At 45.9% G+C, this 11,935-nt stretch overlaps 1 protein-coding gene across 5 annotated transcripts in view; it reads left to right on the top strand.

The window, feature by feature from the left end:
- The first annotated feature begins 2,820 nt into the window (after positions 1 to 2,820).
- Positions 2,821 to 11,935, top strand: part of ZDHHC18 (zinc finger DHHC-type palmitoyltransferase 18) — a 33,704-nt gene continuing 24,589 nt past the window's right edge. For 2 of the 5 annotated variants that reach the window (XR_008331746.1, XM_053398688.1), the window contains exons 1-2: positions 2,825 to 3,277; positions 10,166 to 10,326. Coding sequence is in view for 4 of the 5 variants with exons in the window: in XM_053398688.1 (XP_053254663.1) it covers positions 3,012 to 3,277; positions 10,166 to 10,326 (427 nt within the window). In the remaining variant the exon portion in view is untranslated. Of the gene's footprint in view, positions 3,286 to 10,165; positions 10,327 to 11,935 lie in introns of all 5 variants that reach the window. The other 3 variants (XM_053398687.1, XM_053398685.1, XM_053398689.1) reach the window with 3 other exon arrangements.

Below are 11,935 nucleotides of genomic sequence, written 5' to 3'. Positions count from 1 at the left end.
CACCATCTCGTGGAAACTTTTGTTTTCCAGAGAGCACTTGGCTTGCTTATTTATTATTATTTAGCTTATAATTGGTTTGTCGACTATCTGAGGAATGATATTTTTAAAGTGAAGGCAGTGAAGGTCCTGTCTAAGTGTCTGGAGGCGATTGGAGGATGGATGGCAGCTAACGGATTGAGGTTGAATCCTGACAAGACAGATGTACTGTTCCTGAGGGACGGGGCTGGCTGGTGTGGAGAACTCCCTGATCATGAATGGGGTAACTGTGCCCCTGAAGGACCAGGTGCACAGCCTGGGAGTCGTTTTGGACTCACAGCTCCCCATGGAGGCGCAGGTTAATTCTGTGTCCAGGGCAGCTGTTTACCAGCTCCATCTGGTACACAGGCTGAGACCCTACCTGCCCGCAGATTGTCTTGCCAGAGTGGTGCATGCTCTAGTTATCTCCTGCTTGGACTACTGCAATGCGCTCTACGTGGGACTACCTTTGAAGGTGACTCGGAAACTGCAATTAATCCAGAATGTGGCAGCTAGACTGGTGACTGGGGGTGGCTGCCGAAACCATATAACACCGGTCCTGAAAGATCTTCATTGGCTCCCAGTACGTTTCTGAGCACAATTCAAAGTGTTGGTGCTGACCTTTAAAGGCCTAAATGGCATTGGTCCTGTATACCTGAAGGAGCATCTCCACCCCCATCATCCTGCCCGGACACTGAGGTCCAGCGCTGAGGGCCTTCTGGCGGTTCCCTCGCTGCGAGAAGTGGGGTTACAGGGAACCAGGCAGAGGGCCTTTTCAGTAGTAGCACCTGCCTTGTGGAATGCCTTCCCAGCAGATGTCAAGGCAATAAACTATTTTACTTTTAAAAGACAACTGTTTAGGGAAGTTTTTAATGTCTGATGCTGTATTGTTTTTAATATTCAGTTGGAAGCCGCCCAGAGTGGCTGGGGAAACCCAGCCAGATGGCGGGGTATAAATAATAAATTATTATATTATTATTATATTAAAGTTACCTTTTCTGTTGTTTCCTTGACTTTATAATTTTTTTTAATTATTATTATATTACATTTTAAATTTTGTAGTAAGCCACCTGTAGCATTTATTCCATAGAAAGATGAGGTATAAATATTTTAATAAAAAATAAATTCAGTATACATGAAAATGAGCTGCAGTTGGGGATAGATTGGGCACAAGTCATCACTGCTATTTATGCCTGCACATGACAGCTTTCACAAAACTTTTTTTAACAATATACACTTTGTCTAATATATAAAAAACACTGGATAACAACACTCTGGTGTGACCAAGAAACAGAACCTGAGATGGAGCTAAGGCATGCAGATAGGAATATGCTTGATTTTCAAAGGTTTGGATTGGGTAGGACCAGGAGCAGGTTAAGCTCCCCATGGTGCCCTGGAGTGTAATTGCTTTCCACCGTTTATGTCAGAGGTGGCAAAGATGTTAGACTCCTTCCAGCTTAGCCAGCATGGCCAGTAGTTAGGGATGATGGGAGCTGAAGTCCAACGTATCTGGAGGACACCATGTTGGCTACACCTGATGTAAGTGAATGGTTGCCATTCATGCCTCTGGAAAAAACATAAGTGCGATACTTTGTGGTAACACTTGTAATGGGTTTGTAAACTGGGGTGCCTGGACTCGACAGGGATCCCATAGTGGTATGTTTGCACACAGAGCAAACACGCTGCAGTCCCTCTCAGACAAGGCTGCATGCAGGGTTCAAACCTGTCCTCTGCTCACCCATCACAATGAAGAGCGTTTTGCCAGGGGGAAGCCAGGTATGATTACCATTTGATATTGTAGCCCATTCATCATGTAAAGTGCAACTTACCAGCTGAATATAACACAGATGCAGACGGTGAGTCACTGCACAGGAGACAAAAATGTTTTTTCCCTTTTCCAACCACATCTTTGTTTCACTAGTGCAGCAAACCATATTTGTCTTATATACATTGTGACTTCTGTACAGGATGCAACATAATTTTCATTCTTGGGAACATAATAGTATTGCTTTGAAGGAATAGTACATAATTCTGTTGACAAACAATACATGTTTACCTAAGTAAATAGGCAAGAAGTTCTGTACGCTTAAAATGTTTAAAACAGTGCATGATAAACAATAAACCTTTCTGACATACATATATAGCTTCTCTTGTGTGGGAATAAAGGGTAGCATTTAACTAAGTTTTACTCAGAGAAGACCCATTGAAATGGGCCTTTTCTCCATATCTTTAGAAGTAGGGGAAATTATATATGATAGCCAATGGAACCTCCACCTTCAGAGAGTCGAGTACCAGATGCTCTTACAATGATCAGAGAAAGCCGGTTACAGTACTTTCATGCCCTGCTTGTGAGATGCTCAAAAGGACCTTGATTGTTCCTTGCGGGAAACAGCATTTAAGGGATACTGATGTGTAGTAGCAACAACAAGGGACCAGCCTTGTATCTTTACAAAAGGACGCCGCCGGCACTCTGCCCCGCGGTCAGAGTCACTTCCCGCGGAATTCAATTTAAAGAGAGCGGGAAAAGCCTTGAACCCTCGGAAGCCGAAGGCCCGACAGGCCTTTTACTTGCAGACAAAGGAGTTTTCAGTATAGAGCAGCGCGGTGGGTGAGGGGAGGCGAGCGGGGCGGAGTGAAGAAGCGGAGGGAGCTGCCTGCGCGGCGGCGGCGGGCCGTGGTGCGCGCTTCTTCCTCCCTCCTGAGGGAAGGCGGCGGGAGCTGCTCAGGCAAGGCCGGCGGCTGCAGCGCGGACTCCAGGCCGGCGAGCGCGAGGGGGGCGCTGCGGCGGGAGGCCTCGGCGGGCGGGCGGGGGGTGTGTGCCGGTGCCCGCCCGGCGGCCGGCTCATTCTCCCTCCGCCGCTGAGGGCGGGGCGACGGAGCTGCCGAGCGGGTCTCTCCCTGCCTGCCTGCCGGGCGGTCCTGGCTGCGCCAGAGGCCGCCTCTGCCGCCGCCGCTCGGTGGGGTCTGGACGGGGGAGGCCGGCCGGCGCCATCACCATGAAGGAATGCGAGTACCGGCAGATCCCGCCGGGCACCCCGGCCGCTCCTCCTTCCTCGGAGCCTCCGGCGCCGGCAGCCTCTTCCGTGGCAGCCGCCGCCGCCGCCACCACCCCGGCGCACGGGCGCCGCCGCAAGTGGGAGGTCTTCCCCGGGCGCAACCGCTTCTACTGCGGAGGCCGCCTCATGCTAGCCCGGCACAGCGGCGTCTTTCTCCTCACGCTCGGCCTCATCGTGGTCACCAGCGGCCTCTTCTTCGCCTTCGAGTGAGTCCGTGAGTGAAGGAGCCCAGGCTGGGGGGGGGGGACGGACACCCAACGCCCCTCCTGCTTTTTGACATTTATTTACTTCCTTGCAAAACCATGACCTCGCTTTCCAACCCCAGCCCCCAAACGTGATTGCAGAGTGTTTGCACATAGTCAACCTTTTTCGTTATTGCCGTCGGCAGCAACCGAGCTTAAGGTTAAGCTAATTGCTAGAGGGTGTAACCTGTTTGCGCCTTGTGGCGACTGAAAGGCTGGCCAGGTGCGGCGTGGAATCAAACCTTTTCCTCTAGAAAGTCCCGCTGTGTTCAGTGGGTGTTTCCGTCCACTTTAGGGGTGCATAGGATTGCGGACTCGAGCCCCACTTCGCCAGGCTAGTATCTAGTCCATAGAAGCTTAACATATATAACTGTCTGTGTAGGTGTACGCAAGATTTAGGAGCCACTTTTTGATGGCGTTTTCTGAGCAGTAAACCAGTATGCCCCAGTATATTTGTTAGGTGTTGCAGTACTGTGTTTTGTGTGAAGGCACCGTACCAAAGCTTTACTTGATAAGACAAGATAATACAGTGGTACCTCGGGTTACATATGCTTCAGGTTACAGACTGCGCTAACCCAGAAATAGTACCTCAGGTTAAGAACTTTGTTTCAGGATGAGAACAGAAATTGTGCTCTGGTGGTGTGGCAGCAGCAGGAGGCCCCATTAGCTAAAGTGGTGCTTCAGGTTAAGAACAGTTTCAGGTTAACAACAGACCTCCGGAACGAATTAAGTACTTAACCCAAGGTACCACTGTACTGAAAAGGCACAGTGAAATAGGCATGGTTTTTGCATTCCTTTTGAAAGGGAGGGTGTGCTTACTTCTGACCCCAACAGGGGAGGGAATTTTGTGATTCCATGCCACTGCTGTAATAAAGTTCCTGCTTTTGGATAAGCGCTAAATCCCCCCCCCTTTATTACATTTCTTAGGGCTTAGGGTAGCTTCCCCCCACCCCGCCAATTTATTCTTGCATCAACATTGTGAGATATGTTAGGTGTGAGAAAGCAATTGATACAAGATCATCCTGGAAACATCTGGCAGAGTTCACTTTCTCTCCCACTGGTGGGATTCCCATTGGCAGCAGTAGCCCATAAAAAGCCCTTAAAATAATGTGTTGTGGAGAGAGGCTGAGCCAGTAACACTTGGCCTCTTCTTACATTCTTACTGCTGGCATAGCTCTCCTCTGAAAATGCAGAAACTTTGCTTGGTGCCCACAGCCCACACAAGAGGCACATCAAAATACTGTCTAGTGAAGGCAACCTGCATTGCGTGCTTTAATTGTAAGAAAAAGCATAATAAGAACAGTCACAGTGTTAGGAATACCAGAAAACTGGGGAGAGGTATTGACATCCCTTTCCTCCACCATCTTTCTCAGCCCCCTCTCTCCCATGCCACCAAGGTGTTAGCAGTTTTGTATTGAATTGTTAGGATCCTCCAAGGCATTTTATGACGGATCATAACCAAAGATGAAAGGCAATATGTACATCATTAAAATAAATAAATGTGCAAGACTTTGGGCTTCTCATCTCACTCAGCCTGTATGTGTGCATGCACATTTGTTCTAATAGGAAAATAAGGGGGCGGTGCTTCTCTTTCCCCACTTTGTCTTCCAAGTGCCCTATGAATGGACCTGAGTGAATCTTTTCCCCATTGGTTATTTTAGGCTAACATAAGTGAAGAAAGCTGACTTGACTCATTGAAAGTAAGATCTGAGGTTGGGATGATTTAAGAAGTTGTTTTTCAGTGAATAGCACAAACATTCAAGAAGTTAACTTCAGATGACACTATAGGAGAGACTGCCACTTCTTAAATTTGCTCCAGAGCTTAGGTGGAAATGCAAGACATCATTAGAAAGGGTACGATTCATTGTGGTCTTCTTGCAGAGTAAGAAGCATAATTGTCTATGGGGCAGGGAGAATGCAAAGAGCCACTAGGAGCTACATACATGAAGTTGGATGTTCATGCAAGTGAACGTTTGACTGAGCCCTGTCTGACTTGTGTTCATATTCTAAGCCACTTGTGGGCTGTGTTTGTGTGAGAGGAAACATGATCTTCTGAAGGCATGCTAGCTCTCTTGCAAAGGCAGGTGGAAGTGAGTCAGGTGTGTATGCGTGTGTGCAGTGTTGTGCTAATGAGTATGATAGAAAGGTCAGCAGTTTGAATCTGCGCGATGGAGTGAGCTCCCATTGCTCTGTACCAGCTTATGCCATACCAGTTCAAGTAGATAATTAGGTACTTCTGCGATGGAAAGGTAAATGGCATTTCCATGTGCTCTGGCACTCATCACGGTCCTCCATGCACCGGTAGCGGTTTAGTCTTGCTGGCCACGACCCGGAAGGCTGCCCGTGGACAAGCGCCGGCTCCCTCGGCCTGAAAAGTAAGATGGGTGCCGCAGCCTTTGACTGGACTTAACTATCCAGGGGTCCTTTACCTTTACCTGCTAATGCGTAGAATTGAGGCAGTTTTCCAAGATACTGCTGCCACATGGAGACCGCTTGAAACTGTCTCCATTGCTCCATTTGGGGTGTGCTAGCTTGTATCAGGTCTGCAGGGCCTGTCTCCCATTCTGCTAGAGTTTGGCAGCAGTGTGGGGACCATTCAGCCTATTCAGCTGCCATGCATAAGCATTCTCCAGCAGCTTCTATATCAACCTTGTAAATGTCCACCGAAGTGTGTAGGCAGCTTGAGAGCTGGCATCCGTTCCTTGCTGTCTATGACTAACAGGTGAGTGCTTAAATACATGCCTGCCATATCATGAGAAACAACTCTTAATCTCCTTCTAACGTGCAATTAAGACATCTCTGTTAGACTCTTTACACTGACTAGAGGCTTTTAGCCAGGAATGGGTGTGGGGGGGGGGAACATACTGTGTACCAGCTTCACGTTGTGGTATCTGGTGTTTTGCCAAGAATGGTATTTGGCTCCCCTGTTAAAAAACCCTTTAAGGGGCGGCATCTTTTGTTACTTACACCCTCTCGGACCACTGGGATTAGCACCACTGTGGGGAAGGAAAAGTAGTGGAGGATTCAGGGATGTATGTGAAGGGCTTATGACATGTCCCTCTGCCCTTGGTTGCACAAAAGGGAAATCAAAGGACAGCTGCAGCAGATGATACTAGTGTTGATCTGGTGTGGCTTCACAACTGAACTTGGGAGATGCATCAGATTCCTCTAATCCTCTCATGACTAGGTATCAGGAAGTATTTGGGCAGCTTTTTTGTATGTGTTGGGAGTCCGTGTAATTATCAGTGCTTATAATAGTAAAGTCCTTCTGCAGTGGGCGGGGGTGTTCTGTGTTTTCCTTATGTAAACGGTGCATTCCCCTGAGTGCTGGTTTTGTCTAAAGCCTCTGCTTGCGTGTCCAGCTTTCCTTGCCTTTGGTAGAAATTTAATCTTGGGAGTTTTAGCAGCTAGGCCCTGTTATTCCGTTCCAGCCATTAGGAGAGTGGAGTTGTAAGCTTTGTCTTCGCTACTGCAAAACTGTGGGTCAGTTTTATATGTTTATCCAGCCCATGTGACCTGCGCTGTGGATGGATCTTGGTACTGGTGTGATTGTGGTATTGCCTCATTGTATGCAGTAGCACTAGCCCCATGCCATCCTGTACCACACCACACATGTCAACTACCCAAACATAAACAGAGACCAGCCGCAGTACCCTAGCTGCCTGTAAATCTACATCCAGTTGTTTGCAGTCACAGAAAACCTTAACCACCTTCAGCTTTGACTTTATATTCTCAGAAGCTGACTTTGCTTCAGAAGACATATTAATGCTGTTCCTTAAGTTGACAAGCTTCCTCTCTGGAATTTTCTCTCCCCCTCCCCTGCTAAATCAAAAGTTGATGTGATTTTGAAAAGTGAAATAGCGCCTTGGAATAACTAGGGGCTCTCTCCTCTACTCATAGCCATGTAGTTTTGCAGATTGGAGGGCTGGAGCTAGAAGGGACCTTTGCCATTCTTTCACTTGTGTACACTTCCCCTTTCTGCCCACTGTTCAGCGAAATCCATGCTTCTTTTACCTTGGCTGCAAGGCAGACTGCAAGATGCTGGCTGGCAGGGGGGTTTTGTGCTGTTTTCCATTGGCTTGTGCTTTTGGTTATCTGTAGTAGGGGTGGGAATGAAGGGGGAAGCGTGCTTCTTCCTCAGCCAGTGTGCTGGGTTCAAAGGCTGTTACTCCAGAATCCATGCAAATATAAATACTTTATTGTTGAGATGATCCATTTCTGGACCGCCTCTCCCTATATAAACTGTCCTGGACTCTGTGTTCATCATCTGAAGCCCTTCTTTGTGTGCCTCCTCCGTTTGAGGTCCAGAGGGTGGCAACATGAGAATGGGCCTTTTCTGTAGTGGCTCCCTGTGGAACACTCTCCCCAGGGGGGTTTGTTTGACGCCTTCAGTATATACATTTTAGATACTAGGGAAAAACATTCCTCTTCAACCTGGCTGATTAATATACTACAGCCTGTTAAATGTATCTGTGGGAAAGGGGGGGTATTGTTTTGTTGTTTTGGTTCAAATTTTTACTTGTGTTTTATCTTGTATTTTATTCTGTGAACTGCCCTGAGATCTTTTGATGAAGGGCGATATATAAAATCAATCAATCAATCCTAGTTAGCCTTTGAAACAGCCCTGTTTACATAGATAAGCTTAAGTAGCTGCTTAGGATCCACTAAAATCAGTAGGGATTAGTAAACATATGTTATATGTTGCATCCTGCTCGTGATAAACATTTCAGAGGAAGCAGGGCTTGTGCTGAATTTCCCCCCACTGAGCAGGGTTGTGGGGCTTTTAGCTGGTCTCTGCAGCCGTGCTTCGAATGGCAGATGCCAAGAAGTGGTAATATTGATCACCAAGCTGTGTGAAATTTCACCTGTTGATTTTCACAGACCAAACTGCCGTTTAAAGACACAGGATCAGACAAGGACATTTTCCCCTGGTTAGTTGACAAGCCTCTGTCATAAACTGTGCTTCTGCCATAGTCTTAGTATCTGCTCATTCACTGCGCCTTCTGCAGCCTTTGTGGCTGTCTTTCTGCCAAACAACCCCAGCCCTTGAAAATCTGTTCTTTACTGAAAAGAACAGAACAGAAATAGTATTAATTTACCTCATGACACACAGCTCACTCCCACTTCTCAAATCAAGCTCCCACCCACCCTGCTTCTCCTTTTTAAAAAGAATGCCATGGTTACCCTTGACAACTCCAGGCCCAGCGTGATCAGGTTCTCCCTCGCTAATTTCCCCCTCTCCCAGATATGGTGACATGGCCTTGGACTATACTTGTGGTCTCATATATTGAAACCCTAAATAAGGATTTAAATGCCATTGCCACCTCTGGATTCAGATGGAGTTACTGTTCTTTTATAAAAAGTCTTGTTTGGATCTGGCTTCGTTAACATCAGATGCAACAGTTCCAGTAATCTGGCCACCCACTTTCGTGGACCAGAGTACAGTCGTACCTTGGAAGTTGAACAGAATCTGTTCTGGAAGTCCATTCGACTTTCAAAACGTTTGGAAACAAAAGCACGGCTTCTGATTGGCTGCAGGAAGCTCCTGCAGCCAAAAGGAAGACATGGAAGCCCTCTCGAACGTTTGGCTTCCAAAAATAGTTCACAAACCAGAACAGTCACTTCTGGATTTGCGGCATTCAGGAGCCAAAATGTTCGAGAACTAAGCTGTTTGGAAACTAAGGTACAACTGTATAGCTCAGAGTAGATGCTGGAGGCACAGGGTCTGGTGGCATGTCAACCTTGAGTTAAAGAGCAAGGGGGAAACAGCTGTGCTTCAGCAAGGTGATCCAAAATTGCTGGAGGCAGTGAAGCTTGTTCAAACCAGTGGATTCACTGTGTTTTCCAACACCAAATAATTGTGAACCAGTGTGATCCAGACAAATATTGGCATTGTCAAGTCTCATACAGTCACACTGGCCCTGGGTAGCCGTTGACGAGTAACTTACCTCATAGTCCCTGTTCTGCTTCAATGAAACATAATAATTGTGGCCTCCCTCACAATATCTCTGTGATAGAAATCTAAAAAGATATTCAACTGTTTGTTCATTAAAAATGGAGCTGTATCCATTATATAAAAAACAATGATAAAAGTGGATATATACACAGCAGGTTAATAAGATAAGAGGGCATCAGCTCTGCGACTAAACAGTCTTTAGAAACTGTATCAAGCTTACACTTGAAAGAACTTAGTGGAGATGTGTTGAAAAAAGGAGGGGAAAATAAAGTAACTCTAGTTTGTAGATTTGCTTTCTTCAGGATTTAACGAAAAACTAGATTTTTTAAAAATTGAATTTATATACCGCCCTATACCCAATAACTCCCCCCAGCAAAAAAAACAACACATTTTAAAAGGACTGTGTAGTAGGGAAGGATTTACTCCAGGAATAAGCTATGACTGATATAAATGATTCTTACCTCATAAGATAGCTATTGCTGTCCACTCTTCCCCTTAATCCAGCCTTGCATTTAGCAATTTGCCTGGCAGGCATAGGTGACCAGGAGTTTTATGTAGGCAGGCATATGAAACTCCATAAAGGGAAAGGGCAGTAGATCAATCTGTCCCTCATCCACTCTGTCCCAACTCCACAACGAGCATGGATGCACGGATGCACAGGCAATTTGCTTCTTAGCCGACTAGTAATTTTTGCAGACATGTAACTTTTGTGAGCTTATTTGCAAGGTGGTCCTTAATCATATTCTTCTAAAAGATCTACAGAATTTTGCAAGGTAGAATCTGAAGAAGTTATGATCTGTTGGCTCCAGTGGCCAACTAAAAGAAACTGTCCGCGAGTGTAGTGTTTGTGTGGTGAATGGAGCCCTACTTTAAAAATATGTTGTTCTTTTTTTCAGCTGTCCCTTCTTGGCTCGTAACCTGACCTTGGCCATTCCCATCATTGCTGGCATCCTGTTCCTCTTTGTCATCAGCTGTTTGCTGCAGACCAGTTTCAGAGATCCTGGTATCCTGCCCAGAGCCACACCCAGTGAAGCTGCAGACCTGGAGAAATGGATAGGTGAGGTTCTAGTTGTCATTCTTCTACATCCTTGGAAAAATGTTAAAGCTCCGCTTGTGATCTCATGGTATGCAACATCCTTGTTTGAGCATTTTCCTGAGGCTATCATGAAGGGAGACAAAGCAGTTGCTAGATCTTCACTGGAGGGACCTAATGGCTTAAACCTTTTTGGGGAAAACCCGTGGTGACAGTGAGCAGCAGGCCCATCCTATGTGACATTGCCTTTCCAAAATCTCTGAGAGAGATGAAGCCTGGGGACCTAGGAGTGTGAATTCATTGTAGTAGGAAGCTGGATCCTAAAATGGTGATTGTGTATGTTTCAAATAAGGGAATTGCAGGTGTCTCTAGCTTCCTGTTGGATCTAACCCTTCATAGGTCACATGACCAATTTCCCAGATGACTCAGCCAGATAACATAGTTCTGTTTCCTCTGCCCCAGGCATGTCCAACTCCTAAGAGTCTGCAACCTAGTCCCAGTATAAAAAACAAACAAAACTGGCAGTGATCTACCCATTGTCATTGGAGGGAGGAGGAGCGTGCGTGGGGTGGGTGGGTGGTTGAAGGGGAGGATTGCCCAGAGTTGTTCAGCTTTTCTTGGGGATGATTCCCCACAGTTGTTGAGCTTTTCTTGGAGGGGAGAGAGAAGAGTTTCTGAGCTTTTTTAAAGAGAGTATGCCAAAAATCCCTAATAGGCTGCTAATTAATGCGTCTAGCGCTAAATGAAACTGTTGTATCCCCAATCACCAGCAGCAGAGGCCAAACGACTGCCCACTAGACGTGACGGAGCGACACAGAGAGGGGGGCGGGGGGCGGACCCATCTCCCGGGGATCTACCTGTCGATCACGGTCGACCGGTTGGACATCTGCTCTACCCTACTGCAAAACTTGGGTTGTTTTTGTTGTGACTTCTACTAATAAAAAATGCAATCCTTTATGTGTTGTGATGGTGGCTCACTGAGCAGTCAGTCCAGAGTTACCAAGAGCAAAATGAATACTTTTTCATTAATTTTTAAAGCAAACAAGATTTTCCAAAAGATCTCTATGCTTCCTTTTTTGCCAGTGACATTCAAGGCAACTGCAAACATTCCATAACAACAGCAAACAGAATAAAAACATGTCATTAGTACAAAAATAGTAGATGAAATCCATTAACTAATTCAGTAAACTCATCTTCATATCAAACTGGGCAGACTAGCATAGTGATACACACCAGTCCCTACAACAAATTATATTTAAATCGCCAAAATTGTCAAAAAGATAAATATGAAGTGACCAGGAAAAGAGATGCGAATTTATTGGCTTAAATATGAATGAATGAATCTTTATTTGCATCAGCCATCGGCCATAACAATAAAACAACAATATGGTATACAAAAAATAGAAATAAAAAGTCAATTATATGAAATACATTTTAGCATTTTGAATAAATAGTCAAATAGTGGATCTTATTCTGATTGCCCCAGCTAAAAACCGTGCAACCTTTGCTATTGGCTTAAATATTGTACCAGTCTTCTCATTTCTGCACTGTGGCTTGGAACAAATTCTGATGCAGGCATAGTGAGTGTTGAACTTGGAGCTTATCCTGTGTTTTAGCCTTGGTGGTGATAAGC

The sequence above is a fragment of the Podarcis raffonei genome, chromosome 8 (genome assembly GCF_027172205.1).
Source record: "Podarcis raffonei isolate rPodRaf1 chromosome 8, rPodRaf1.pri, whole genome shotgun sequence".
In the NCBI taxonomy this organism is placed as follows: domain Eukaryota; kingdom Metazoa; phylum Chordata; class Lepidosauria; order Squamata; family Lacertidae; genus Podarcis; species Podarcis raffonei.
The sequence above is the reverse complement of the archived record's forward strand: the minus strand, read 5'-3'. Positions and strand labels throughout refer to the sequence as shown.